Consider the following 26458-nt stretch of genomic DNA (forward strand, 5'->3'; position numbering starts at 1 on the left):
CTACAACTACCTGAAGGGAGGTTGTAGCCAGGTGGGGGGTGGCCTCTTCTCCCAGGCACCCAGCAACAGAAGAAGGGGACACAGTCTCAAGTTGTGCCGGGGTAGGTCTAGGCTGGATGTTAGGAGGAAGTTGTTGTCAGAGAGAGTGATTGGCATTGGAATGGGCTGCCCAGGGAGGTGGTGGAGTCACCATCCCTGGAGGTGTTCAAGAGAAGCCTGGAGGAGGCACTTAGTGCCATGGTCTGGTTGATTGGATAGGGCTGGGTGCTAGGTTGGACTGGATGATCTTGGAGGTCTCTTCCAACCTGGTTGATTCTACGATTGAAAATGGTTTAGCTGCCCAGGGAAAGCAGCTGTTTCTTCTTGTGCAAATATCTGTCTGTGCCTCTTTGCCTCCTGCACTGCAAAGTTATTCCCCTGCCAACTGTCCCAAGGGAAATGCCTGTGCAGCCTAAGAGAGATTGTGCCCTACAGGTTGAAGTCAACGTGCAGAACCACAGAATGGTTTGGGTTGGAAGGGACCTTAAAGGCCAGCTAGTTGCAACCCCCTGCCACAGGCAGGGACACCTCCCACCAGAACAGGTCAGAGGATGGTTTGAGTCGGAAGGGACCTTAAAGGTCATGATTCTATGCATCGAGTTCCAACTCCCACTAAGGGCAGGGACACCTCCCACTAGCCCAGGTTGCTCAAGGCTCCATCCAACTTGGCTTTGAACACTTCACAGTTGGAGACTCCACAACTGTCTAGGTTCCAATTTCATAGAATCAAGCAGGTTGGAAGAGAGCTCCAAGCTCAGCCAGCCCAACCTAGAACCCAGCCCTAGCCAAACAACCAGACCATGGCACTAAGTGCCTCAACCAGCCTTTGCTTCAACACCTCCAGGCACAGAGACTGGAGGTGTTGAAGCACCTCCCTGGGCAGCCCATTCCAATGCCAATCACTCTCTCTGACAACGACTTCCTAACAACATCCAGCCTAGACCTCCCCTGGCACAGCTTCAGACTGTGTCTCCTTCTTCTGTTGCTGCTTGCCTGGCAGAAGAGCCCAACCCCACCTGGCTACAGCCTCCCTACAGGGAGTTGTAGCCAGCAATGAGCTCTGCCCTGAGCCTCCTCTTCTGCAGGCTGCACACCCCCAGCTCCCTCAGCCTCTCCTCACAGGGTTTGTGCTCCAGGCCCCTCACCAGCCTTGCTGCCCTTCTCCAAACACCTTCCAGCACCTCAACATCTCTCTTGAATTGAGGAGCCCAGAACTGGACACAGCACTCAAAGTGTGGCCTGAGCAGTGCTGAGTACAGGGCCAGAATAACCTCCCTTGTCCTGCTGCCCACACTGCTCCTGAGCCAGCCCAGGATGCCATTGGCTCTGCTGCCCACCTGGACACTGCTGCCTCACCTTCAGCTTCTCTCTCCCAGCACCTCCAGGTCCCTCTCTGCCTGGCTGCTCTCAGCCACTCTGTCCCCAGCCTGTAGTGCTGCTTGGGGTTGTTGTGGCTAAAGTGCAGAAGTCTACACTTGGCCTTGTTCAGCCTCATCTCCTTGGCCTCTGCCCACCCATCCAGCCTGGCCAGGTCCCTCTGCAGGGCTGTCCTGCACTCCAACATCTCCAACACCTGCTCCTAGCTCGGTGTCATCTGCAAACTTACTGAATGGCTGCTTTAAGGTCTCTTCAGAGCCTTCTCTACTCCAAGCTGGACAATCCCAACTCTCTCAGCCAATGTAGGCACAATACCTGTGCCCAGGGGACTCACCTCTTGTATCAGATCATTCTGAGGGATTCCTTTGATGGCAGCAAAGATGGAGAGGTTCTCCTCCACAGTGAGGATATCGAAGTGTATGTCGGCCTGGGGGCACACCCCCGCGATCTGCCGCACCTCCAGCATCTCATCGATCTCAGACACTCTGTGCCCGTAGACAGAGACAAAACCTAGCAGCAAAAGACAAATCAGAAGCAATCCACTGAGAGTTTGGTTTGTTTTTTCCTCCCAGTCAGACAACACAGTGTGTCAGAGAGTCCAGTGCAGAGACACAAAAGTGATTAAGGAAGATGTTCAACTTCCTTATGAGAGCCTGAGGGAGCTGAGGCTTGGAGCAGAGGAGACTAAGAGGTGACTTCATTCATGTAAGTATGTGCAGGGTGAGTGCCAGAAGGATGGAGCCAGGCTCTGCTGGCTGATGCTTAGTGACAGGACAAGGGGCAATGAGGGGGAAGTTGAGGCATAGGAGGCTCCATGAGAACCTGAGGAGGAATTTTTTCCCTGTGAGGGTGGCAGAGCACTGGAACAGGCTGCCCAGGGGGGTTGTGGAGTCTCCCTCTCTGGAGATATTCCAAACCTGCCTGGATGTGTTTCTGTGTGATCTGCTCTAGGTGGTGCTGCTCTGGCAGGGGGGCTGGGTGGGATGAGCTTTGGAGGTCCCTTCCAGCCCCTAACACTCCATGATTCTATGTAACAGAGACAAGAGTCTAAAGTGAACTCTGTCAGATATTATCCATTCGACATTAGTTTGAGGAAGAGGAGGCTGAGGGGAGAGCTCATTCCTGTCTACAACTACTTGAAGGGACATTGTGGAGAGGCTGCTGCTGGGCTCTTCTCACAGGGAACTGAAGACAGAACAAGGGGGAATGGCTTCAAGCTGAAGATGGGGAGGTTTGAATTGAACACTGAGAAAAAGTTTTTCCCAGAGAGAGTGGTCAGGGACTGGAATGAGCTGCCCAGGGAGGTGGTGGAGTCACCCACCTTGGATATGTTTAAGGGTCATTTAGATGTGACACTTGGGGACATGGTTTAAGGTGAATCTTGCAGAGTGGGGTTCTAGGTTGGTGATCCTGAGGAGCTTTGCCAATCTTGCATGTTGCTGTGATCCAGAGAAAATGTGATGTGTCCCTAAATAAGTCTAAGGGAGAACAGCTTTGCTTTTCCATAGCTGGGTGCTCTAAGCCTCACAGAATGGTGACAATTGGAAGTGACTTCTGGAGATCATCTACTCCAACTTCCCTACTAAGGCAGGTTCCCTCAGATCAGGTTGCAGAAGAACACATCCAGGTGGGTTTTGAAAGTCTCCAGAGAAGGAGGCTCCACAACATCTCTGGGCAGTCTGGTTCAGGGCTCCAGCATCCTCACAGCAAAGAAGTTTTTCCTTAAGTTCAAGCACAGCCTCCTGTGTTTGGATCCATGTCTCCTTCTCCTATCACTGACCACCTCCTGTGTTTGGATCCATGTCTCCTCCTATCACTGACCACCTCCTGTGTTTGGATCCATGTCTCCTTCTCCTACCACTGACCACCTCCTGTGTTTGGATCCATGTCTCCTTCTCCTATCACTGACCACCTCCTGTGTTTGGATCCATCTCTCCTTCTCCTACCACTGACCACCTCCTGTGTTTGGATCCATGTCTCCTTCTCCTATCACTGACCACCTCCTGTGTTTGGATCCATGTCTCCCTCTCCTACCACTGACCACCTCCTGTGTTTGGATCCATGTCTCCTTCTCCTACCACTGACCACCTCCTGTGTTTGGATCCATGTCTCCTTCTCCTATCACTGACCACCTCCTGTGTTTGGATCCATGTCTCCCTCTCCTACCACTGACCACCTCCTGTGTTTGGATCCATGTCTCCTTCTCCTACCACCGACCACCTCCTGTGTTTGGATCCATGTCTCCTTCTCCTACCACCGACCACCTCCTGTGTTTGGATCCATGTCTCCTTCTCCTACCACTGACCACCTCCTGTGTTTGGATCCATGTCTCCCTCTCCTACCACTGACCACCTCCTGTGTTTGCATCCATGTCTCCTTCTCCTACCACTGACCACCTCCTGTGTTTGGATCCATGTCTCCCTCTCCTACCACTGACCACCTCCTGTGTTTGGATCCATGTCTCCTCCTATCACTGACCACCTCCTGTGTTTGGATCCATGTCTCCTTCTCCTACCACTGACCACCTCCTGTGTTTGGATTCATGTCTCCTCCTACCACTGACCACCTCCTGTGTTTGGATCCATGTCTCCCTCTCCTACCACTGACCAGCACTGAAAAGAGCCCAGCCCCATACGCATCATCCCCACCCTTTAGACACTTACATGCACTGAGATCCTCTCCTCAGTCTGCTCTTCTCTAGGCTAAACAGCCCCAGCTCCCTCAGCTTCTTCTTGTAAGAGAGATGTAAGTCCCCTCAGCATCTTTTTAACACCTATTGGGACACTCTCACAGAGTCACAGAAACATGCAGGTTGGCAAAGCCCCTCAGGATCACCAAGTCCAACCTAGAACCCTATTCTACAAGATTCACCTTCAACCATATCCCCAAACACCACATCCAAACCACCCTTAAACACACCCAGGGTGGGTGACTCCACCACCTCCCTGGGCAGCTCATTCCAGTCCCTGACCACTCTCTCCAGGAAAAATATTCTCCTAATGTCCAATCTAAACTTCCCCAGCCACAGCTTGAATCCATCCCCACCTTGTTCTGTCTCCAATTACCTGTGAGAAGAGCCCAGCAGCAGCTGAGCTCCAGCTATTTGTGAGATCAGCTCCAGCCTGCCTATAATGTCCCTTCAGGTAGCTGCAGACAGCAATGAGGTTTCCCCTCAGCCTCCTCTTCCTCAGACCAACCATCACCAGCTCCCTAAGTCCCTCCTCATGAGATTTATTCTCCAGTAGTTCCCTTTCCCTCTTGAATTGCAGAGCCTAAAACCAGACACAGTACTCCACATGTGGGAGCATAGATGGGAGAGAGGAACCTCTCTTGACCTGCTGGCCACAGTCTTCTTGCTGCTCCCCAGAATGCCAGCAGAGAAGCTCACCATCCGTGGGAGGACACAGCCCACACAGGATGTTCATCAGCGTCGTCTTCCCGGTGCCGCTGTGCCCCAGCAGAGCTGTGATCTGCCCTTCATAGATGTCAAAGGATAAATCTGGCCCCCAGGGCAGGTGCAAGAGAAAGAGGAGAGGTTAGCCATGAGCTTGTGGCCCCAGAGCCAGCTCCTACCACAGAGGACAATTCAAATACTGACATATGGGGTATGCATTTGTGCGCTGCTTGAGTGGCCACCTTACCTCCACGCCCCAGCCTGGCACAGGGCCCCAGGGCTGGGACAGTTCCTGCACCAACTGCTGGGTGGCTGCATGTAAAAGCCACACATGGGGATGAGATGAAAAGGTGAGGGAGATGGGACAGGCTAGGTCATATCTCTAATGACATCAGCAGAGGAGGACTGACTGGAACAACGTCAGCAACATCTTTAGTGCTGGAAGAACTCCTCTTTTGGAGGCACCACTTTAAACAAGGCTACTGCCCAAGTGGTGAGAGAAGACACACACAAGCACAACTGGCATTCATGCTCTATGGCCCCACCCCACTCAAAGGAACCAAAAGAAGCCCCAGGTGAAACACAAAAAGCCCACTCAACAACTCAGCTATTGCCCCACTGCGTCTGACAAGCAGCTAAAGAGCTCAAATGTTCTTACTTCTGAGAGCCTCCACAGTTTCCCCCTTTTTCCTGAACGTTTTCTGAACACAGCTGATTCTGAAAGAAGACATGGCATTTTAGCAACTCCTGGAGGATCTTCACAGGTCATTTTTGAACGAGCAGCAGTCAGCACAGCAAGATGACCACGCTGGAGTGGCACCAGAAACATTTAAGACCTATAGAGGTTAAGTTAGAGAGGCAAGGCAGCTTGTCACAGAACTTAGTCTTTGTCCAGACTATTCTGGTTACCTTTTAAGGTATCTCCTATGCTGCCAGATTGAGTCATTCCAAATCTTTGTTTCTTTCACAGTGCACTAAAGGTTTCCCAAGCTAGCAAAGGGAACAATTGCTCCCTGATCATTTCACAATACCACAGAAGACTCAACAGGCACGACAAGGAGTAGGGATGTTAGTAGCACAGACTTCAAATATGTGATGACTGACAGCTCTTGGGCAAAATTAGGCAAGAGGAAGCAGGCATCTCCCTCCAAGGCAGACAAAGATCTTCCTTCCAGCCCCACTCTTTTCAAAATGAACAAACCCAACCAGTTTATCTGAAGGCACCACACCAAAGCTGAACTTTGAAAGCCTGGACAGCCAGACAATGAGGATGGAGAGTGCCAACAGGTGTGAATAGCAGGCAGGAGAATTGGGTATGAAAGAAAACAAAGCCTGGATGTGTGAAGACAACAAGACAGAGAGAAAATGGTGGAGAGATGCTATGGAAAGACCCTGGATTGGATGAACAGTGCAAAAATGGCCACAATGTTCTCATGTGAACATCAGGATTAGAAGTGGACACTTCAACCTATGGCAGAGACATGGACAAAACAAAACTCCTTCTGGTCCCTAAGCTCAAAAAGCTGTTTGAGACTAGTGGGGGCAGCCAGGAGGAGTGAAGATAAAGATACAGTTCCCCAGCTCACATCAAGATGTGACACTGGGAAATGATGGAAATGGGGGCTGAAGAGATAGTGAAAAGGGTATCTGAGACACACTGAAAGGCTGTGACAGTCCAGGTGCAAGACAACAGGCGGCACAAAAGGCAGCATGCAAGATGAGAGTGTGGACATAGAATCAGACAGGGTTGGAAGGCACCACAAGGAGCAGCCAGTTCCAACCCCCCTGCCATGCCCAGGGACACCCTACCCTAGAGCAGGCTGCACACAGCCTCAGCCAGCCTGGCCTCAAACACCTCCAGCCATGGGGCCTCAACCACCTCCCTGGGCAACCCATTCCAGCCTCTCACCACTCTCCTGCTCAACAACTTCCTCCTCACCTCCACTCTGAATCTCCCCACCTCCAGCTTTGCTCCATTCCCCCCAGTCCTCTCACTCCCTCACAGCCTCCGAAGTCCCTCCACAGATTTTTTGGAGGGCCCATTCAGATCCTGCAAGGCAATGAGAAGGTCACCTGGGAGCCTCCTCTTCTGCAGCCTGCACAGCCCCAACTCTTTCAGTCTGTGCTCACAGCAGAGCTGCTGCAGCCCTCTCAGCATCCTCCTGGCCCTGCTCTGGACACACTCCAGCATCTCCACATCCTTCTTGTCCCAGGGGCTCCAGAGCTGGATGCAGTACTGCAGGTGGGGTCTCAGCAGAACACAGCAGAGGAGGAGAATCACCTTCCTAGCCCTGCTGGCCACACTTCTGCTGCTGCAGCCCAGGCTCTGCTTGGCTTTCTGGGCTGCAAGTGCACACTGCTGGCTCATGCTGAGCTTTTTGCCCAGCAGAACCCCCAAGTCCCTCTCCTCAAGGCTGCTCTCCAGACACTCACTGCCCAGCCTGGAGTTATGCTTGGCATTGCCTCGACCGAGATGCAGGACCTTGCTTGAACCTCCTGAGGTTGGCTTGTGCCCAGCTCTACAGCCTGCCCAGCTCCCTCTGGATGGATCCCTGCCCTCCAGCCTGGCTGCTGCAGCACACAGCTTGGTGTGGTCAGCAAACTTGCTGAGGCTGCACTCAATGCCTCTGTCCATGGCACCCACAAAGATGTTGAACAAGACTGGTGCCAGGACTGACCCCTGAGGGACTCCACTTGTTACAGACATCTATTTTTCAGTCTGGTTTTACCCTCTGAGACACAGCAACTGGGGAAAACCACCACACTAAGTTCACCTCTGGTCTACAAGAGGACATGACAGCCTCCACACAAACCTAGACCTCAGCTTTTTCTCCTCAAAAAAAGAGCTAAACCCTCCCAGATGTGTAGGTGTGGCAACATCTGCAACTGCTTACCACCTCTTGTGGCCTCAGTGAAACCAAGGGAACGGAAAAGCGGCTGGTTTGGAGACAGCTCCAGCTGAAGGAACACAATCCACAAACCCTTCTCCTTAAGCTCCCTGATTTATCCTTGGAGGGCATCCACATCGTTGGTGCTGGGGCTGTCAGAGCTGTGTGTGTGTGGAGGGCTCTGCAATGCATACCATATGCTATTTGAATCCAACCAGTGGAGAACGAAGAGAGGGTTTCAAACAGCAGGTTCAAATGCTACAGGTGATACACTCATCTGCACGTGGGGTAGGGCAGGAATCATACCTGATGGCTTCTTTCCCCTGAAATTCAGAAGGCACAGGCTCCACTATCTCACTGAAACTCAAGCTGCCATTGATGCTGCTCTCATACAGCTCCTTGTAGTTCCTGCTGTGCTTGGACCAAAAGGAAGGCTTCAGAAAGAAGAAAGGTGTGCGGCGCAGCCCGAACTCCCCTGCAGAGCCATGGGGAAAAGAGGATTAGGCATTGCATTGGATAGCAGGAACAGTTTCTGTCCTGAAAGTGGTCAGGCATTGTGCCAGGCTGAGCAGGGAAGTGGAGGAGTGCCCATCTCTGGAGGGATTTAAAAGCTGTGGAAGACGCAATGCTGAGGGCAGTGGCTCAGCGGTGACCGGGGCAGGCTTTGCAACAGGCAGCAGGAGGAAAGGCTGGAGTCAATCCCTCCCCATCCCTGGAGGGATTTAAAAGCTGTGCAGATGTGGTGCTGAGGGGGACATGGGTCACTGGTGACCTGGTTGGACTTGATGACCATAAGGGTCTCTTCCAACCAAAATGATTCTATGATTCCACAAAATCACAGAATCAAGCAGGTTGGAAGAGACCTCCAAGCTCAGCCAGTCCAACCTAGCACCCAGCCCTGGCCAAGCAACCAGACCATGGCACTAAGTGCCCCAGCCAGGCTTTGCTTCAACACCTCCAGGCATAGAGACTCCACCACCTCCCTGGGCAGCCCATTCCAATGCCAATCACTCTCTCTGACAACAACTTCCTAACAACATCCAGCCTAGACCTCCCCGGCACAGCTTGAGACTGTGTCCCCTTCTTCTGTTGCTGCTTGCCTGGCAGAAGACCAACCAAAGGAACCTGGGGGCTCAGGACTCCAGGAATGGGTGATGCCAGCACAGTTCAGTTCGACTTTTCTCCTCAACATACCTGGGATAACTTGATCAAGGTAGACAGCCACGAGCAAATAAAATATGCTATCCAGGACCAGCAAAATAAGAGAGATAAAGAGTGGGTAAGGACCACGAGTTAGACTTGAAAACGTTGCACCATCTTCATAATCTTCTAGATGCATGACCTGCCAACAGAGACCAGTAGTCAGGATGACAGCTGGAGGGTGTCAGATGACAGGATTGGGTGGGGGGATATGGAACAAAGCTGGAGGTGGGGAGAGTCAGGCTGGAGGTGAGGAGGAAGTTGTTGAGCAGGAGAGTGGTGAGAGGCTGGAATGGGTTGCCCAGGGAGGTGGTTGAGGCCCCATGGCTGGAGGTGTTTGAGGCCAGGCTGGCTGAGGCTGTGTGCAGCCTGCTCTAGGGTAGGGTGTCCCTGGGCCTGGCAGTGGGGTTGGAACTCCATGCTCCTTGTGGTACCTTCCAACCCTGACTGATTCTATGTTACACACCATCAGGGTGCAAAACTTAAAAAGAGGAAGGGGAAAGAAAAAAGAAGAAGAAAAATCACTAAAGCAGAAGTGTCTGAAAGCAAAGCAATGAGCACAAGGAATTACCAGCTGCTGGATGGTGCACTGCATCCTACCTGCTGCCACATTACCATGGAAGCTAATAAATTAGGGCTTTCCTCTCCCCCCTCCACCTCCATCTTCAACATTACATACTTAAAAATATTTGTTTCTTTAATACCTACATCAAGGCCTGCTTTAAAACACGGCAAGGCACAGGAAGAGGATGAGGATGCAAACACCTGAGGAGCAGAAGGTTATTTACCTGTGCGATGCCAAGCAAGAAGCTGCACTGACACAAAGGGCTGAGGATCCAGGCGAAAGACTTGGGGAAATCTTCCAGCAGGACAACATTCAGGCCCACAAATCCAAAAGCCAGCGTGGCCAAGAACTCCACTATACCCACGTGCTTTGACTTTTTAAACAGGGGTGTCAGCATCAGTGCAAAGAACACCTAGAGGCAGACGAAAGAGAGAGGAGTCATAGAACCACCCAGGCTGAAGAGATCTCCAAGCTCATCCAGCCCAACCTAACACCCACCCCTAGACAAGCAACCAGACCATGGCACTAAGTGCCCCAGCCAGGCTTTGCTTCAACACCTCCAGGCATAGAGACTCCACCACCTCCCTGGGCAGCCCATTCCAATGCCAATCACTCTCTCTGACAACAACTTCCTACTAACAACCAACCTAGACCTCCCCTGGCACAGCTTGAGACTGTGTCCCCTTCTTGTGCTGCTGCTTGCCTGGCAGAAGAGACCAACTCCACCTGGCTACAGCCTCCTTTCAGGTAGCTGCAGACAGCAATGAGCTCTGCCCTGAGCCTCCTCTGCTGCAGGCTGCACACCCCCAGCTCCCTCAGCCTCTCCACACAGGGCTCTGCTCCAGGCCCCTCCCCAGCCTTGCTGCCCTTCTCCAAACACCTTCCAGCACCTCAACATCTCTCTTGAACTGAGGAACCCAGAACTGGACACAGCACTCAAGGTGTGGCCTGAGCAGTGCTGAGCACAGGGGCAGAAGAACCTCCCTTGTCCTGCTGCCCACACTGCTCCTGAGCCAGCCCAGGATGCCATTGGCTCTGCTGCCCACCTGGGCACACTGCTGCCTCCTCTGCAGCGACTCTCTCCCAGCACCCCCAGGTCCCTCTCTGCCTGGCTGCTCTCAGCCACTCTGTCCCCAGCCTGTAGAGCTGCTTGGGGTTGTTGTGACCAAAGTGTAGAACCCTGCACTTGGCCTTGTCGTAATCCCCTTGGCCTCTGCCCACCCATCCAGCCTGGCCAGGTCCCTCTGCAGGGCTCTCCCACACTCCAACAGCTCCACAGCTGCTCCTAGCTTGGTTTCATCTGCAAACTTACTGATGCTGGACTCAATCCCCTGCTCCAGATCATCAATAAAGATATTGAGCAGGACAGAATCAGAGGATCCATCTGAGAATGAGGAAAACTTGCTGTGAGGGTTCAGGAGCCCTGGAGCAGGCTGCCCAGAGAGCTGGTGGGGTCTCCTTCTATGGATTTGCCATTGGAATGGTCTGCCCAGGGAGGTGGTGGAGTGGCCATCCCTGGAGGTGTTGAAGCAAAGCCAGGATGGGGCACTTAGTGCCATGGTCTGGTTCATTGGATTGGAGAAGAAGAGGCTCAGGGGTGACCTCACTGCTATCTACAACTACCTGAAGGGAGGCTGCAGCCAGGTGGGGTTGGTTTCCTATCCCAGGCAACCAGCACAAGACAACAAGGGAACACAGTCTCAAATTGTGCCAGGGGAAGTATAGGCTGGATGTTAGGTGGAAGCTGTTGTCAGAGAGAGTGATTGGCATTGGAATGGGCTGCCCAGGGAGGTGGTGGAGTCGCTGTCCCTGGAGGTGTAGAAGCCAAGCCTGGCTGGGGCACTTAGTGCCATGGTCTGGTTGCTTGGCTGGGTGCTAGGTTAGACTGGCTGAGCTTGGAGGTCTCTTCCAACCTGCTTGATAGGTTGCACTGGCTGAGCTTGGAGATCTCTTCCAACCTGCTTGATACTGTGAAAACAAAAACTATCCAGGCTGGGCAAGCCAAAGCCAACAGGAGCAGGAATACTTACTGAAGAGAGTCCATAGAGAAAGAAGAGGAGAAATATGACACAGGCACTGCTCTGGGGGAAGAGGGACGAGGCTGTCGCGATCACCGCCATGAGAATGGACATGACAAAAATCAGGCTCATGTAGAGCAGCACCCAAGAAAGCCTAAGAGAGAAGCAAAAACAAAGGGGTGGGAAAGAACAGAAAGTGGTCAGTGAATTCCTACCCTCACTTATTTACACACAAAAATACCTGAAACCATCACTCTGTGATATTTGAGGCAGCAGCACCAAGGGACAAGCTGGCAACAGAACGCAGAGCCCCCAAGTAAAAGGAGCTCTTGTAAACATCCCTGTAATTGTTGTCAGCATTAGAGCACACAAATCAATACCCACAGCATCAGAAGGACACACAATGAGATGATTCATGAGGGTTTGGAGTTTTTTTTTCCTCCTTGTTTCTTCTTTTTTTACTATTTAGTGTTTTGTAACTTGCACAGTTAATTCCCTGCTATAACCCAGAGATGGGAAATGAGCAGTAGGCTTCAATAATTAAAGGGAGTCTGATTAAAATTTAATCCATTAGTCATTCCAGTAGCTGGGCATGGGTAAGAAAATCCTTTTCTTTCTGAAAATGAGAGCTGGGAGTCTGTGAGCAATGCTGACCTTGGGAAGCAAGGGCAGGTTGTGGACAGGTAGCAAAAAAAATACCCCCAGTGATACAGCTGGTCCTGCACCTGGGTGAGTGCAATCCCAAGCACAGCTCCAGGCTGAGCAAGGTGAGGTGGGTCTCAACCAGTGAAAGGTGATAGAACAACACCTTTGTTCTATCTATTGTTCAGCCTGGAGAGGAGGAGGCTCAGGGGTGACCTTATTGCTGTCTACAACTACCTGAGGGGTGGTTGTGGCCAGGAGGAGGTTGCTCTCTTCTCTCAGGTGGCCAGCACCAGAACAAGAGGACACAGCCTCAGGCTGTGCCAGGGGAAATTTAGGCTGGAGGTGAGGAGAAAGTTCTTCACTGGACACTGGAATGGGCTGCCCAGGGAGGTGGTGGAGTCGCTGTCCCTGGAGCTGTTCAAGGCAGGATTGGACGTGACACTTGGTGCCATGGTCTGGCCTTGAGCTCTGTGGTAAAGGGTTGGACTTGATGATCTGTGAGGTCTCTTCCAACCTTGGTGATACTGTGATAACATGAGGTGGCTTCAAATTGCACCAGGGGAGGTTTAGGTTGAAGAAGAAAGTTCTGCAGTAGAAGGGTTCTCAACCACTGGCACAGGCTTCCTAGGGAGGGGGTTTAAATCCACATCCCTGGAGGTGTTTGAAACAGGCAGAGGTGTGCTGAGGGACATGGTGTAGGAGTAGAGTTAAAGAATGGTTGGACTTGGTGATCTTGCAGTCCCAACCACAGATACAGGCTGGGGCAATCCCAAGCACAGCTCCAGGTTGGGTGGGGAATGGCTGAGAGCAGCCCTGAGGAAAAGGCCCTGGGGGTCTGGGGTGATGAGAAGCTCCACAGGAGCCTGCATTGGGAGTGCAGCCCAGACAGCAAGCCTGTGCTGGGCTGCAGCAAGAGCAGTGTGGGCAGCAGGGCAAGGGAGGGGATTCTGCCCCTTGGCTCTGCTCTCCTCAGACCCCACCTGGAGTCCTGTGTGCAGTTCTGGAGCCCCCAGCACAAGCAGGACATGGAAGTGTTGGAGTCTCTCCAGAGGAGGCCACCAAGATGCTGAGAGGGCTGCAGCAGCTCTGCTGAGAGAGTTGGAGCTCTGCAGCCTGGAGAAGAGAAGGCTTCCAGGAGACCTTGGATTGGCCTTCCAGTATCTGAATGGGGCTACAGGAAGGCTGGGGAGGGGCAGTTTACAAGGTCTTGTAATTACAGGATGAGGAGGAATGGGTTTAGAGTGGCAGAGGGGAGATTGAAACTAGATGTTAAGAATGGGTTCTTTCCAGTGAGGGTGGTGAGACACTGGCACAGGTTGCCCAGGGAGGCTGTGGCTGCTCCCTCACTGGAAGTGTTCAAGGCCAGGCTGGATGAGGCCTTGAGCAACCTGTTCTAGTGGGAGGTGTCCCTGCCTATGGCAGGATGTTGGAACTGGATGAGCTTTGAGGTCCTTTCCAACCTAAACCATTCTGTGATTCTATGACCAACCACAGCAGCATCATCAGCAGATTGTTCCCACGTCCCACTGGGAAAAGCAAAATGATTGCCTCCAGAGTAGAGATGCTCAGTGGCAGTGGTAAGTGGGGGCAGTGGACACAAAATCACAGAACTATCAAGGTTGGAAAGGACCTCAAGGATCATCCAGTTCCAACCCCCCTGCCATAGGCAGGGACACTTTCCACTAGATCCGGTTGCCCAGAGCCACATCCAACCTGGATCACAGGCTCACAGGATGTCAGGGGTTGGAAGGGACACAAGGAGATCATTGAGTCCAACCTCCCTGCCACAGCAGGACCACACAATCTAGCTCAGGTCACACAGGAACACATCCAGACAGGCCTGGAAAGGCTCCAGGGAAGGAGACTCCACAACCTCTCTGGACAGCCTGTGCCAGTGCTCTGAGACCCTTACAGCAAAGAAGTTGCCCCTTGTGTTGAGCTGGAACCTCCTGTGCTGCAACTTCCATCCACTGCTCCCTGTCCTATCCCAGGGAGCAGTGAGCAGAGCCTGTCCCCCTCCTGACCCCCAGCCCTCAGAGATTTATGAAATCCCCTCTCAGTCTTCTCTTCTCCAGACTAAGCAGCCCCAGGTCCCTCAGCCTCTCCTCCTCAGGCAGTGCTCCTGTCCCCTCATCATCCTCACAGTCCTCTGCTGGACTCTCTCTAGCAGATCCCTGTCCCTCTTCAACTGGGCAGCCCAAAACTGAACACAGTACTCAAGATAAATAAGGAACTCAACCAAGAAAGATTTGGCACCAAGGACTTACTACAAATCCAGTGAGATGACTACCAGGAAAGAAAGAAACCAAAAGCAACCAGAAAGAACTAACCCAGACAATCCCAGCTGGCTGCTGTGGTGCAGCACGGGAAGATGCTAAAGCACGAAGGGGAAAGCTAAAGCTGCTTTTATCTCTAGCACTATGAATGAAATCAGTGCAGTCCTCTCATGTGGAATTAAAAATCACCATGTCATATTGCAGAGGACAATTTCCACCCTGGTAAGGAAACAAATCAAACCCTGATGCTCAGGCTGCTCTGCCACACTGAAATTACAGAGCGCCATACAATTAATTATGTGGGGGGGAAACTGCTGCTAAGCTCTGAAGAGAGAATGCAGGTGACCTGTGGAGCTGCCAGTAAACAGGCAGCCAGCCAAAAACATTTAAAGCCACTCAAAAGCAAACTGCATCCCAACCTCACACAGCACCACCTTGAATCCCTCAAAGCCTGGTGTGGCTTTACACGCATGAAGGCAGCAGGGTTGCTCTGGGATTGACTTGTTCAAATGTTCCTCCCCTCAGCATCCTCTGAGGATGCAGAGTATCTCTGCATCAGGTTTGCACAGAGCATCTCACTTGTTTGGTTTTAAGGCTGTCTGCAGTTAATCAGACTGAAAAATCATTCTAGAACTGGAAGATGGGATTGAGGATGTTTCTTAGAATCATAGAATCAGTCAGGGTTGGAAAGGACCATAAGGATCAGCCAGTTCCAAACCCCCTGCCATGCCCAGGGACACCCTACCGTAGAGCAGGCTGCACACAGCCTCAGCCAGCCTGGCCTCAAACACCTCCAGCCATGGGGCCTCAACCACCTCCCTGGGCAACCCATTCCAGCCTCTCACCACTCTCATGCTCAACAACTTCCTCCTCAGGCTGACTCTCCCCACCTCCAGCTTTGCTCCATTCCCCCCAGTCCTGTCACTCCTTGAGAGCCTAAGGGTTGTGTGTTGTATTACCACAGAACCATTTGAGTTGGAAGGGACCTTACAGATCTTAGAATCAACCAGGTTGGAAGAGACCTCCAAGCTCAGCCAGTCCAACCTAGCACCCAGCCCTGTCCAATCAACCAGACCATGGCACTAAGTGCCTCATCCAGGCTTGGCTTCAACACCTCCAGGCACAGTGACTCCACCACCTCCCTGGGCAGCCCATTCCAATGCCAATCACTCTCTCTGACAACAACTTCCTCCTAACATCCAGCCTAGACCTACCCCGGCACAACTTGAGACTGTGTCCCATTGTTCTACTGCCATAGGCAGAGACACTTACTACTAGACCAGGTTACTCAAGGCCCCATCCAGCCTGGCTTTGAGTATTTCCCAGGCTGTCTCCACAACTTGTCTGGGCAACCTGCTTCAGTGCCTCACCACCCTCATGGTGAGGAATTTCTTCCTAACGTCTAATCTAACATCTTCAAGTTTGAAGTCATTATTGCCTATCCTGTCACCACATAACCTTGTAAAAAATCCCTCTCCAGTTCTCCTCTAGGCCCCCTCCAAATGCTGGAGCCTTTTCTACTCCAGGCTGAACAACCCCAACTCTCCTGTCTTCACAGCAGAGATGCTCCAGCCCTTTGATCATCTGATCACCAGCAACAAAGCTGGTAAGAGGCCTGGAGCAGAGCCCTGTGAGGAGAGGCTGAGGGAGCTGGGGGTGTGCAGCCTGCAGCAGAGGAGGCTCAGGGCAGACCTCATTGCTGGCTACAACTCCCTGAAGGGAGGCTGTAGCCAGGTGGGGTTAGTCTCTTCTGCCAGGCAAGCAGAAACAGAACAAGGGGACACAGCCTCAAGCTATGCCAGGGTAGGTCTAGGCTGGATGTTAGGAGGAAGTTGTTGTCAGAGAGAGTGATTGGCATTGGAATGGGCTGCCCAGGGAGGTGGTGGAGTTGCTTTCGCTGAAGGTGTTCAGGCAAAGCCTGGCTGGGGCACTTAGTGCCATGGTCTGGTTGCTTGGCTAGGGCTGGGTGCTAGGTTGGAGTGGCTGAGCTTGGAGCTCTCTTCCATCCTGCTTGATTCTATGATCTTCATGGCTCTCTGCACTCCATAAGGTTAAGAGATAGCATAGAGAAAAGCATAACCTGAGCTGCTGCTCAGCATTCCAGAACTCCACAGTGCTACAGAACACACCATTTCCCACTGCTAATTTCACACTACTCAAAGCCATAATCACTGAGTAGCTCAGTGGGCTGCAAGAATAAACCACATCACTTCCTTTTGGCCAGCCAGTGACTGACACACTGCTTGATCTCCTCTCTCCTCTGGAAGGGAAACAAGATGTGATTTGGCTCACATATGCCATGCTCCTTCTCTAAAGGAGAGGTCATGTCACACACTCACGTACCAGAAGGCAGTGTCATGCAGGCCCAGTACTTTTAAGAACTCCTTTAACTTCCTCTCCTTCTCTGCCACGATGTGAATTGCCAAATAGTACCCAAAAGGTGAGAAAGCAATCACGAGGTAAATCAAAATGATGGCACGAGGGAAGTTATCGATTTCCACCACTGCAGCCTCTCCCATCACCACTGCTCTTGTCAATTCCAGTTGTTCCCAAACTGATTGATTAGTCTTCAGCTGGAAAGAAGAGAATCCAGAGTTATTCCTGCACCATTCCTCATTTTACAGCCCTATTCCACCCCATAGCAGTGATCTCAGCCAAGCCACACAGGCCAGCACTGTGCTGTCTGGTTTACGTTCAGGAGAGATGTGGAGAGTCCCAAACTTTACTGTCCCCAAATCCAAGTGCAAAAAGCACAGAAATTGGAGCAGCTCTGACCACCTGCAAAGGGAGCAGCTCTGACCACCTGCAAAGGGAGCAGCTCTGTCCACCTGCAAAGGGAGCAGCTCTGACCACCTGCAAAGGGAGCAGCTCTGACCACCTGCAAAGGGAGCAGCTCTGACCCCCTGCAAAGGGAGCAGCTCTGAACCCCTGCAAAGGGAGCAGCTCTGAACCCCTGCAAAGGGAGCAGCTCTGAACCCCTGCAAAGGGAGCAGCTCTGAACCCCTGCAAAGGGAGCAGCTCTGAACCCCTGCAAAGGGAGCAGCTCTGAACCCCTGCAAAGGGAGCAGCTCTGAACCCCTGCAAAGGGAGCAGCCCTGAACCCCTGCAAAGGGAGCAGCCCTGAACCCCTGCAAAGGGAGCAGCCCTGAACCCCTGCAAAGGGAGCAGCTCTGAACCCCTGCAAAGGGAGCAGCCCTGACCACCTGCAAAGGGAGCAGCCCTGACCACCTGCAAAGGGAGCAGCCCTGACCACCTGCAAAGGGAGCAGCTCTGAACCCCTGCAAAGGGAGCAGCTCTGAACCCCTGCAAAGGGAGCAGCTCTGAACCCCTGCAAAGGGAGCAGCTCTGAACCCCTGCAAAGGGAGCAGCTCTGACCACCTGCAAAGGGAGCAGCTCTGAACCCCTGCAAAGGGAGCAGCCCTGAACCCCTGCAAAGGGAGCAGCTCTGAACCCCTGCAAAGGGAGCAGCCCTGAACCCCTGCAAAGGGAGCAGCTCTGAACCCCTGCAAAGGGAGCAGCTCTGACCACCTGCAAAGGGAGCAGCTCTGACCACCTGCAAAGGGAGCAGCTCTGACCACCTGCAAAGGGAGCAGCTCTGACCACCTGCAAAGGGAGCAGCTCTGACCACCTGCAAAGGGAGCAGCTCTGACCACCTGCAAAGGGAGCAGCCCTGAACCCCTGCAAACAAAATGGAGATTTTTTTTTTGCTTGTTTTTAACCCTCAATCCCCTTCTAGCTCTCCCCAAATCTAACCCCCAAAGCACAAAAAAAGGAAAGTATCTGAGAATAAAATGAAGGCTTTGTTTGCTTTGCAATCTCCACCTAAACACTCCCCAGATCTAAGCCTCAAAGCACAGAAATTGGAGAAGATCTGAAAATAAAATGAAGTGGTGCAGCAGCCAGGCTGGAGGGCAGGGATGCCATCCAGAGGGACCTGGACAGGCTGGAGAGGTGGGCACAAGCCAACCTCATGAGGTCCAACAAGACCAAGTGCAAGGCCCTGCAGCTGGGTTGGGGCAATACCAAGTACCAATCCAGGCTGGGCAGTGAGTGGCTGGAGAGCAGCCCTGAGGAGCGGGTCCTGGGGGTGCTGCTGGGCAAAAAGCTCAGCATGAGCCAGCTGTGTGCACTTGCAGCCCAGAAAGCCAAGCAGAGCCTGGGCTGCAGCAGCAGAAGTGTGGCCAGCAGGGCCAGGGAGGGGATTTTCCCCCTCTACTGTACCCTGCTGAGACCCCACCTGGAGTACTGCATCCAGTTCTGGAGCCCCTGGGACAAGAGGGCTGTGGAGAAGCTGGAGTGTGTCCAGAGCAGGGCCAGGAGGATGCTCAGAGGGCTGCAGCAGCTCTGCTGTGAGCACAGACTGAAAGAGTTGGGGCTATGCAGGCTGCAGAAGAGGAGGCTCCCAGGTGACCTTCTTGTGGCCTTGCAGGATCTGGAGTGGGCTACAAAAAAGCTGGGGAGGGACTTTTGAGGCTGTCAGGGAGTGCCAGAACTGGGGGGAGTGGAGCAAAGCTGGAGGTGGGGAGAGTCAGCCTGGAGGTGAGGAGGAAGTTGTTGAGCATAAGAGTGGTGAGAGGCTGGAATGGGTTGCCCAGGGAGGTGGTTGAGGCCCCATGGCTGGAGGTGTTTAAGGCCAGGCTGGCTGAGGCTGTGTGCAGCCTGCTCTAGGGTAGGGTGTCCCTGGGCATGGCAGGGGGGTTGGAACTGGCTGCTCCTTGTGGTCCCTTCCAACCCTGCCTGATTCTACGATTCTAAGATGTTGTTTCTTTTGCAATCCCCATCTAAACTCTACCCAAATCTAACCCCTAAAGCACACAAACTGGAGAAGATCTGAAAACAAAATGAAGATCTTTTGTTTGTTTTGCAGTCCCACATCCCCTGAAAAGATGAGGTTCACTCTCACCACGAGCAGTATCGTGGGAGGGGAAGAGGGAAAAGGGCACTGATGATAAAGTATGACCAAGAAAACAGCAGCATTTTCTGCAGCCACTTTGGGGACAGCATCTTGAATAACATTTTGGGGCCAGCACTGTCAAGCCTTCATGTCTTGATGACTGCTGTGATGTATGGTTCAGGCTCATTTAGATACAAATGAAGACAAATGCCCACATTATTCAGCTGGACAAGAACACTCTGTCCAAAACACAGCAAAACACACAGGGCATATTCTGCCTTCCCACCAGATCCAGGCTCCTTTTTGACAGTGCCAGGAGGATGCTCAGAGGGCTGCAGCAGCTCTGCTGTGAGCACAGACTGAAAGAGTTGGGGCTGTGCAGGCTGGAGAAGAGGAGGCTCCCAGGTGACCTTCTTGTGGCCTTCCAGCATCTGAAGGGGGCTACAAAAAATCTGGGGAGGGACTTTTGAGGCTGTCAGGGAGTGACAGGACTGGGAGGAGTGGAGAAAAGCTGGAGGTGGGGAGAGTCAGGCTGGAGGTGAGGAGGAAGTTGTGGAGCATGAGAGTGGTGAGAGGCTGGAATGGGTTGCCCAGGGAGGTGGTTGAGGCCCCATGGCTGGAGGTGTTTGAGGCCAGTCTGGATGAGGCTGTGTGCAGCCTGCTCTAGGGTAGGGTGTCCCTGGGCGTGGCAGGGGGCTTGGAACTGGCTGCTCCTTGTGGTGCCCTCCAACCCTGCCTGATTCTATGATAATTAACAGACCACAACACAAAACCAGTTGCAGTCCAGTGGGATCTGAGCCTGGTTTGAGGCTGCTGTGCTTGCAGGCTTACCTGTATAATTGCTGCATCGATGCAGGCTTGCAGAGCTGTGAACCCTGAGCTCCAGTAGGTCACTGACTCGCAGCCTTTCCGCAGGTTGGAGCAACTGGCTGCAGAATAAAGCAAGGTTAGCTGGAGGCCACCCCATACCAATGGTGGAAACCACTTCTACAGACCAACATATGCAACATCAGGTCAAAAATCAAACCAAAAGCATCAGACCTGGACAAGCTGCGGACCCATGAGGTTTAACAAGGCTAAGTGCTGCACTTGGGTCAAGGCAATCCTCAATGTCAATATAAAGCTGGGGCACAAAGGGAGAGACAATAGCCTGTGGAGGACTCAAGAGTATCAGCCCACATCCAGCTGTCTTGGGCTGATCCTCAGCTCCTGTGGGGAGAAGGCGGAGGGAGAGGACTCTGCCCCTCTGCTTCGCTCTCACCTGTAGTGCTGGGGCCAGCTCTGGAGTCAGCACAGCAGGGGTATGGACCTGCTGCAGCAGGGCCAGAGAGGCTGGAAGCCTTCTGCTGTGAGGACAGACTGAGAGACCTGGGGGTCTTCTGCCTGGAGAGCTTCTAAGGACACCTTCTGGTAGCCTTTCATAGAATCAAGCAGGTTGGAAGAGACTTCTAAGCTCTTCCAGTCCAACTCAGCACCCAGCCCTGGTCAATCAACCAGACCATGGCACTAAGTGCCCCAGCCAGGCTTTGAGCACCTCCACGGATGTCAACTCCACCACCTCCCTGGGCAGCTCATTCCAATGCCAATCACTCTCTCTGACAACAACTTCCTCCTAACTTCCAGCCTACACCTTCCCTGGCACAACTTGAGACTGTGTCCCCTTCTTCTGTTGCTGCTTGCCTGGCAGAAGAGACCAACCCCACCTGCCTACAGCCTCCCTTCAGGTAGCTGCAGGCAGCAATGAGCTCTGCCCTGAGCCTCCTCTTCTGCAGGCTGCACACCCCCAGCTCCCTCAGCCTCTCCTCACAGGGCTCTGCTCCAGGCCCCTCACCAGCTTCATTGCCCTTCTCTGGACACCTTCCAGCACCTCAACATCTCTCAGTACTTAAAGGGGCTGAGCAGATCACAGAATCATCTCTCAGTACTTAAAGGGGCTGAGCAGATCACAGAATCATCTCTCAGTACTTAAAGGGGCTGAGCAGATCACAGAATCATCTCTCAGTACTTAAAGGGGCTGAGCAGATCACAGAATCATCTCTCAGTACTTAAAGGGGCTGAGCAGATAGATGGGGACAGCCTTTTGAGCAGGGCCTGTTGTGACAGGACAAGGGCTGATGGTTTGAAGTGAAAAGAGGGAGATTTAACCTGGATATGAAGGAAGACATTCCTGACATTGAGGGTGTTGAGACACTGGCCCAGGTGGGGCAGATTGCTGGCAGACAACCTAGAATGGTTCCAGTGATGGGGCATGCTGGATGGGGCTCTGAGCAACCTGCTCTAGTCAAAGCTGTCCCTGCTGACTGCTGGAGGGTTGGACTAGCTGACCTTTAAAGGTCACTCCCAACCCAATCCAGTCTGTAATTCGATGATTCCATGAACAAAGAAAAGCAGGGATGATTTCTCAGGTCAGTTGATCACCCAACAGCAGGCACCTACCTCTTGACTCTGTATAAATGGAAGACATCACAACGGAATCGGGGAACCTCAGCTGGTAGGACATGGCATCCTTGAAGACAACACCCACAAACTTGGAGGTTTTTAAAGCACTGGCCTCTTGCAGCTCCTCCTCACTCAAATACTCCTCTGTGATGAGGCCTGCAAGATGGAAAAGATGGGAGAGAGTTCCATGTTGATGCAGGGATCAGCACAGCAGGGTGAAAACCTGGGCAAGAGGAGCACTGGGTTTAAGAGTCGTCGGGATGTGGTGCTCAGGGATATGGTTTAGGTTGGACTTGGTGATCCTGAGGGGCTTTGCCAACCTGGATGTTTCTGTGAGGGTTAAGGATGGATTTGGGTTTGTAGTTCTGTGTATATGTATATATAGCTCTGTCTATGACTCGAGTGGTGGCTATGGAGAAGAGGAGCTGCCAAGAGGCTGAGCTGCCCTTTTGTCCTAGTGAAGCATTTTCCTGAGCCCACCCCTGCAGGAGTGTTGCTCAGCAGCAGGGGAAGTAGTTCAAGGAGACCTCCCAGGTCTTCTCCTTGTTTCTCCTCAGTTTTTGCTGCTGAAACAGCTTTTGTGCCCCAGTCCTCTGCTGGCTACTCCCGAGTTGATTCTCAGTAGCAGCACTTTTCAAGTAGGGCAGATTAACCTCTGCCAAAGGCTGAAGAGATGGAAACCCATAGCATTTTGCCACTGATGGGAGGAAGATGGGCTGCAAGCTGTTTGGAAACCCTCTTCTGAAAGCAGCTAAGGACACTGAAGGAGAATGCAGATGTTGGGCTGGGCTGTGTCTCCTGTGGTACCTTTGAAGCATAGAAGGGAATCAAAGATACCAAACTAAAAATACATCAGAGCGGTTTTGGGCAGATAAATTCCCGTTAGATGTGCGAGTGGTGGAGGAAGAGGACTTTAAAAAGACCCTAAAAGAGAGGAAAAAAAATCCTTTCCAGAAGCAGAGGTGACACAGTGTTAGTGGGAATCAGCATCCTAAAGAGGAAATTAGCAAATCTTAGTTTGATAGTAACAAGAGGAGGGGGAAAAAAGCAGCCTAGAATATCTGCAGGGCAGCATCACCTCCTCCATTTGCCCTGGGGTGTAACAGGACAAGTATTGATCAGCCCCAGAGCTCTTCAGGGGCTTTTTGTGCATGGGTTTGGGCTCTCCCCAAACCTTCCCAGCAGCCACAGAACATTTGTTGGCTGTAAGAGAACGGGAACCACTTGGAGCTGGCAGTGCCAGAAGATTTGCCAACCAAACAAAGCAACGAAACAACCCAGACCCTTCACAATCTGCTCTCTAGCTGCGAGGGAAAAGAACTGCTTTTTGCTGTCAGCTCCCTCTGCACACACAAACCACACCATGAGATGCACCAAGGGGAAAAAGCCAAACTGCTCAAGGTCTCAATACCATCTTCAAAGTTATCAAAAGCCACTTTCTTCATGATCTCTCGTGCCGCGTGCGTTGGGGGTGTGTAGCCAATGACAAAGTCCACCAGCATGGAGGTGTCCAGAGTGCCCAGGTCGATGTTGTCCACCTCATCATACTTCCTGTGTGGATGCATCATGCTCATCAGAATGAGCCAAAACAAGAAAAAGAGTGGGAAAAGGACCTCCTGTGGGAAGAGAGAAAGAAATGTGAAGGCTTCCAAGGGCAGCTGTAGAAAGAAGAGACCTCCCCCCGCCCCAGCTTGAGTACTCTGTTCAGTTTGGGGCTCCCCAGTTGAAGAGGGGCAGGGATCTGCTGGAGAAGGTCCAGCAGAGAGCTATGGGGGTGATGAAGGGACTGGAGCACTGCCTGATGAAGAGAGGCTGAGGGACCTGGGGCTGCTTAGTCTGGAGAAGAGAAGACTGAGAGGGGATTGAATCAATGTTTATAACTATCTGAGGGCTGGGGGTCAGGAGTCAGGGGGACAGGCTCTGCTCACTGCCCCCTGGGATAGGACAAGCAGCAATGGATAGAAGCTGCAACACAGAAGGTTCCAGCTCAACACAAGGGGAAACTTCCTTCTTGTAAGGGTCCCAGAACATGCAACAGGGTGTATCATAGAATCAACCAAGTTGGAAGAGACCTCCAAGCTCAGCCAGTCCAGCCCTGTCCAATCAACTAGACCATGGCACTAATTGCCTCATCCAGTCTTTTTCTGAACACCTCCAGGGACAGTGACTCCACCACCTTCCTGGGTGGCCCATTCCAATGTCAGTTACCCCAGGAGTAGGTGGGGCAGGCTCTGCTCACTGCTCCCTGGGATAGGACAAGCAGCAATGGATGGAAGCTGCAGCACAGGAGGTTCCAGCTCAACACAAGGGGGAACTTTGCTGTAAGGGTCCCAGAGCACTGGCACAGGCTCCCCAGAGAGGTTGTGGAGTCTCCTTCTCTGGAGCCTTTCAAGGCCTGTCTGGATGTGTTCCTGTGTGACTTGAGCTACATTGTCTGGCCCTGCTGTGGCAGGGGGGTTGGACTCAATGATATCTTTGGGTCCCTTCCAAACCCTGACATCCTGTAAGCCTGTGAGTTCCTGAATGTTTATCTTAGTCACATGAAGCTTAAAGGAGGGACCCTGAAGATAATGGCTGTGAAGTTCCTGAACACTGCTAATGCATCAGTAATTTTCATGCCAAATCCTCCTCTGGCACTGAAGCAGGATTTTAACAGCATCCATTGGTAGCCCAAGAAGCCATTTGAAGGTATCAAGGGATAATTCCACATGCTTTAAATGTCATCAATTTTGTGCTGTTTGGGTAGCAGCAAAAACTACAAACCATGAACTGGGTTAGCCTTGCCTAGCCAAGCATTACATCATCTCTTCTTTACCTCAAAATTCAGCTTGTAGTGCTATACACAGCATCAATGCACAGGGTGAAGGGGCTAGAGAAGATGGAAACTCATTTGGAGAAGTCTCACCCTGCCACATTGCTTAGGTAAGGGTGGAAATGCTTTCAAAATGCACCAAACCTTCAATATTAATTCAAGGAAACTTTCATTGAATTGTTTGAGTAGGAAGGATCTTGAAGATCATCCAGTTTCAAAGCCTCTGCCACAGGCAAGGACACGTCCCACTAGCCCAGGTTGCTCAAAGCTTCACCCAGCCTGGTCTGAACAGTGCAGTGATGAAGAATCAACAATCTCCCTGGGCAATTCATTCCAGTGTCTCACCACCCTCAGACTAAAGAGCTCCTTCCTAATGTCCAATTGAATCTCCTCTGTTCTACTTTCAAACCATTTTCTAGACAACATCTTCCACACCCAATAAAGAATAACTTCTGAAAACCCTGATTTTCAACCCAAAATTCAGGGCAGACTTCGAACCTTGAGTGCTGTGTCCAGTTCTGGACTCCTCAATTCAAGAGAGATGTTGAGGTGCTGGAAGGTGTCCAGAGAAGGGCAGCAAGGCTGGGGAGGGGCCTGGAGCACAGCCCTGTGAGGAGAGGCTGAGGGAGCTGGGGGGGTGCAGCCTGCAGAAGAGGAGGCTCAGGGCAGAGCTCATTGCTGTCTACAGCTACCTGAAGGGAGGCTGTAGCCAGGTGGGGTTGGGCTCTGCTGCCAGGCAAGCAGCAACAGAAGAAGGGGACACAGTCTCAAGCTGTGCCAGGGCAGGTCAAGGCTGCATTTTAGGAGGAAGCTGTGGTCAGACAGAGTGATTGGCATTGGAATGGGCTGCCCAGGGAGTTGCTGTCCCTGGAGGTGTTGAAGCCAAGCCTGGCTGGGGCACTTAGTGCCATAGTCTGGTTGACTGGATAGGGCTGGATGCTAGGTTGGACTGAATGAGCTTGGAGGTCTCCTCCAACCTGGTCGATTCTATTCTAAACTTCAGAAACTTCCCAAGTTGGGGGCAAAGCTCAGTTTGAGAAGCCAGGAAAATGCAGAACAGCTGCAGACAGGAGGGCAGCAGCAAACACTCCACTCACCTGCACACTGCTTTTCTTAGTCCTACACTTAATGAGGCAGTTCTTGAAGAGGAGAGCTCTGGTTTGTCTCCATACTCCTGCTTCTCTTGGAGCTGCTGGTGCCATTTTTCCAGGCTGAGATAAAAAGACAAAAACCAACAAACCACAAATTTTTATTAAATGACAAAACCATTTAAAAAGCAAAGTGCAGGCAGCTGTAGCATTCAACACTGAACCACAGAATCAGTCAGGGATGGAAGGCAGCACAAGGATCATTCCGTTCCAACCCCCCTGCCATGCCCAGGGACACCCTACCCTAGAGCAGGCTGCACACAGCCTCAGCCAGCCTGGCCTCAAACACCTCCAGCCATGGGGCCTCAACCACCTCCCTGGGCAACCCATTCCAGCCTCTCACCACTCTCATGCTCAGCAACTTCCTCCTCACCTCCAGCCTGACTCTCCCCACCTCCAGCTTTGCTCCATTCCCCCCACTCCTGTCACTCCCTGACAGCCTCAAAAGTCCCTCCCCAGATTTTTTGTAGCCCCCTTCAGATCCTGGAAGGCCACAAGAAGGTCACCTGGGAGCCTTCTCTTCTCCAGACTCAACAGCCCCAACTCTTTCAGTCTGTGCTCACAGCAGAGCTGCTGCAGCCCTCTGAGCATCCTCCTGGCCCTGCTCTGGACACTCTCCAGCACTCATTCTTTTATATTTTCATATAAATAAATCTCATTTTCAGCTTTTTATATATTAAATGCTTTCCAATATAGAATCACAGAATCAAGCAAGTTAGAAGGTCAACCAGACCATGGCACTAAGTGCCTCAGACAGGCTTGG

The 26458-nt window shown here is 52.2% G+C and overlaps 1 protein-coding gene across 5 annotated transcripts in view; it reads right to left on the reverse strand.

The window, feature by feature from the left end:
* Positions 1–26458, reverse strand: part of ABCA5 (ATP binding cassette subfamily A member 5) — a 70891-nt gene that overhangs the window by 39256 nt on the left and 5177 nt on the right. For all 5 annotated transcript variants that reach the window (XR_010303939.1, XR_010303940.1, XR_010303941.1 and 2 more), the window contains exons 3-14: positions 25645–25758; positions 23147–23351; positions 21733–21891; positions 20128–20225; positions 16746–16975; positions 11494–11635; positions 9687–9875; positions 8893–9040; positions 8005–8173; positions 5469–5527; positions 4805–4915; positions 1751–1926 (exon numbers count right to left, since the gene is read on the reverse strand). Coding sequence is in view for 2 of the 5 variants with exons in the window: in XM_064150656.1 (XP_064006726.1) it covers positions 1751–1926; positions 4805–4915; positions 5469–5527; positions 8005–8173; positions 8893–9040; positions 9687–9875; positions 11494–11635; positions 16746–16975; positions 20128–20225; positions 21733–21891; positions 23147–23351; positions 25645–25749 (1791 nt within the window). In the remaining 3 variants the exon portion in view is untranslated. The remainder of the gene's footprint in view (positions 1–1750; positions 1927–4804; positions 4916–5468; positions 5528–8004; positions 8174–8892; positions 9041–9686; positions 9876–11493; positions 11636–16745; positions 16976–20127; positions 20226–21732; positions 21892–23146; positions 23352–25644; positions 25759–26458) is intronic.

The sequence above is a fragment of the Pogoniulus pusillus genome, chromosome 11, assembly GCF_015220805.1.
Source record: "Pogoniulus pusillus isolate bPogPus1 chromosome 11, bPogPus1.pri, whole genome shotgun sequence".
In the NCBI taxonomy this organism is placed as follows: domain Eukaryota; kingdom Metazoa; phylum Chordata; class Aves; order Piciformes; family Lybiidae; genus Pogoniulus; species Pogoniulus pusillus.